Below are 3120 nucleotides of genomic sequence, written 5' to 3' on the forward strand. Positions count from 1 at the left end.
GAGGATACAAATAAACATACTGTGACATCTAGGAGGCAAATATGAAATTCAACACAAAACAACTGAATAAGTTATATAAGAAGACAAAATATCACTGAAAAAGGTACAGTTCACTTACGGATAACAGAAAGCACTCCAGCTGTTTGAGGCAGAAAGGTACTTAATACAGGGAAGTGGGTGCTTACAAAAAGTGCTGAAAGGCGTAGAGGAACAGTCTCTAGTCTCTGCCACCAAGATTGACTCCTGGCATAATATCCAGAATGGATTGTTAAAGCAGCTGCTACCTCTGTCTCAGTCAGGAAACTGAGAAGTCAGGAAGCTGTCACCAAATCTGTTTCCCCCAAGTGTTTAATGCTTGCTAGATAAAACAGCTAATTCATATGCTGCCATCTCTCTCTCCCACTTAACTCAGGAATTTACTCACAGTCGTAGAAACCCCATTTTGGATCAGAGCCAAAGAGAATTCTCTATTCAAGGGGTATGCCCTTAGAACACAGACTGATGCAGACCTCAGGACACAGCCAAGAGCCCGTGGTTAATGTGGATGTGGTGATGTCACATTAACGTGAGTAATATCCAGGTGAGGCATTAAAGGAGAAAGGATGGAGGACGGAATAGCAGGCACCAAATCAAATTACTTCTTTCTAATCAATTGTAACAGACTAGCCAGATCGGATGGCCTGGCAATAAGCCAGTTTCTTCAGAGCCTCTCTGACCTCTCGGTTCCTTAGACAATAAATGAAAGGGTTAAGCGCAGGGGTAACAATGGCATAGAAGATGGAAATAACTTTGTTCATGTTGAAGGCATGAATGGCTTGGGACCAGACATACATGAAAATAGTAGCTGAATAGAAGATGGTGACCACCACGAGGTGGGAGGCACAAGTAGGAAACGCCTCCTGCTTTCCTGTGGGCATGCGTAGGATGGTGGCCAGAATGCATCCATAGGACAGGACAGTGAGAGAGAGGGGCAAGAGGAAGATGGCCAGTGCCAGGACAAAGTCCACCGATTCAGCTGTGGACATGTCTGTGCAGGAGAGGCTAAGTACTGGAGAGATATCACAGAAGAAATGATTGATGACATTGGGGCCACAGAAGCTGAGGCAAGAGATGAAGTAGATCTTAGCCAAGGAGATGCCAAAGCCATTGGTCCAGGAACCAAGAGGCAGGAGGAAGCAGAGCCCATGGCTCATAATGGTGGGGTAGCGCAGTGGGCGGCAGATGGCCACATAACAGCCGTAGGCCACGGCAGCCAGGAGCACACATTCTGTGCACATGAGTGCAATGAAGAAGTAAAGTTGTATCATACAGTGCGTGAAGGAGATGCTGCTGCTCACGGACCAAAAACTAAACAGCACCGTGGGTACAGTGACAGAGAGGTACCAGGTCTCCAAGAAGGACAGCTTGGCCAGGAAGAAGTACACGGGCTTGTGCAGCGGCCGGTTCTGCTGCACCAACAGGATGATGATCACCTTTTCAGCCACTGTCAGAATATAGGCCACGAGGAACATGAGGAACACTGTTGCACGCACACCCCAGTTCCCAGGAAACGCCACCAGAATGAACCTGGTGACCCGTGTCTGGTTCTCCACTTCCATATTGGAGACACAGGGCTTAACTCTCCTGGGGGAAAAAAATCACTTGGTCAGACTTCCATCTTTTGCCTTCTCTGACTAGTAATAACAGTAACAGATATCATGTTTTAATAGTATATTATAGGCTAGATCATACACTGAGTACATTATGCACATAATGTAATTTGATTCTCACACAGCCTCTTTATACATGTTATTATACCCATCTTAGTAATGAAGAAACTGAGCTTTGGAAAGGTATTAAGTTACTTAACCACATTCCCACTGGCAGCAGGGCAGGAATCACATTCAAGTCCAAGTCTAAACAACATGCTCTATCTAATATTCTACACTGCCCTTCACAACCACACCCAAATTAAACAGTATTAAACCGCCATGTTCCATGTTACCATTGCCAATTCTAAAGGATACACCTGGCTTTCTTGGCCTTTCATCCACCCAGAGCTCTGGAAATTCTACCTTTACAATTCATTTATCCCTCACATACCAATACTTTTTTCCCTCTACAATCCACGGAGATAGAGTGAAGCCTGTCATATTCTGTGAGGTGCATGAGAAGGTGAGATGAGGAGAGTTCAGCTTTTCAGTATTAAAAACCTGGACCTCGGGCTTCCCTGGTGGCGCAGTGGTTGAGAATCTGCCTGCCAATGCAGGGGACACGGGTTCGAGCCCTGGTCTGGGAAGATCCCACATGCCACGGAGCAACTAAGCCCGTGAGCCACAACTACTGAGCCTGCGCGTCTGGAGCCTGTGCTCCGCAACAAGAGAGGCCGCGATAGTGAGAGGCCTGCACACCGCAATGAAGAGTGGCCCCCGCTTGCCGCAACTAGAGAAAGCCCGTGCACAGAAACGAAGACCCAACACAGCCAAAAATATAAATAAATAAATAAATAAAAAGTGAAATTCTTTAAAAAAAAAAAACCTGGACCTCAGTCAAGTACCAGGTTTGCCCATAGATTGCTATATGAACCTTGAAATCTTATCCTCTCTGAAACCCAATTGCCTCTTCTGCAAATGTGAATATTAATATTTATTTAGCTTATGTCAATGTGGATCAAAACCCAAATGAAATAATGTAAATAAAATTTTATATAAACTCTAAATGACAGTAAGTGTGAAAGGGCTCTTACCCCATGTTAGGGCATTAAAAGGTAGGGATGGACTAATAGCAGTGAGGAGAGTAAGTGCTATGGGCCAAGCAGAATGGTGAGCATACCTGAGCTTCCTCTTGGGGAGATTTAAGTCCTTGGGGGTAGAGGTGAGAGTCTCTCGGAGGAGATTTTTTATAAAATAAGCAAACAAAAAGAAATACATAATAAAATATGAGACATTTTCTACAAAGGTTAAAAAACTGAACATGATACTCATGTGACTGGGGAAGGTCTCTCTGATCTCTGGGGAGGTAACATTTAGAGAGAGAAGGATGCCAGGGCCCCAGCCCATTGATGAGTGAGGTGGGAGAGAGCTGCACTGAGATGAGGCCAGTGCTGTGCTGTGATGGATGGGGGAGGGAGCACAGGAATAG

At 45.2% G+C, this 3120-nt stretch overlaps 1 protein-coding gene across 1 annotated transcript; it reads right to left on the reverse strand.

Annotated features, from left to right (window-relative positions):
* Nucleotides 1–662: 662 nt before the first annotated feature.
* On the reverse strand, nucleotides 663–1598 carry LOC132371373 (olfactory receptor 6B1). The gene has a single exon (XM_059932613.1). It carries the CDS (start codon nucleotides 1596–1598, stop codon nucleotides 663–665), a length of 936 nt encoding a protein of 311 aa, XP_059788596.1.
* Nucleotides 1599–3120: the final 1522 nt, after the last annotated feature.

The sequence above is a fragment of the Balaenoptera ricei genome, chromosome 9 (genome assembly GCF_028023285.1).
Source record: "Balaenoptera ricei isolate mBalRic1 chromosome 9, mBalRic1.hap2, whole genome shotgun sequence".
Lineage (NCBI taxonomy): Eukaryota > Metazoa > Chordata > Mammalia > Artiodactyla > Balaenopteridae > Balaenoptera > Balaenoptera ricei.

Coding starts and splice junctions, on each gene's coding strand:
- LOC132371373 (XM_059932613.1), bottom strand. CDS start 1,598: ATGGAAGTGGAGAACCAGACACGGGTCACCAGGTTCATTCTGGTGGCG.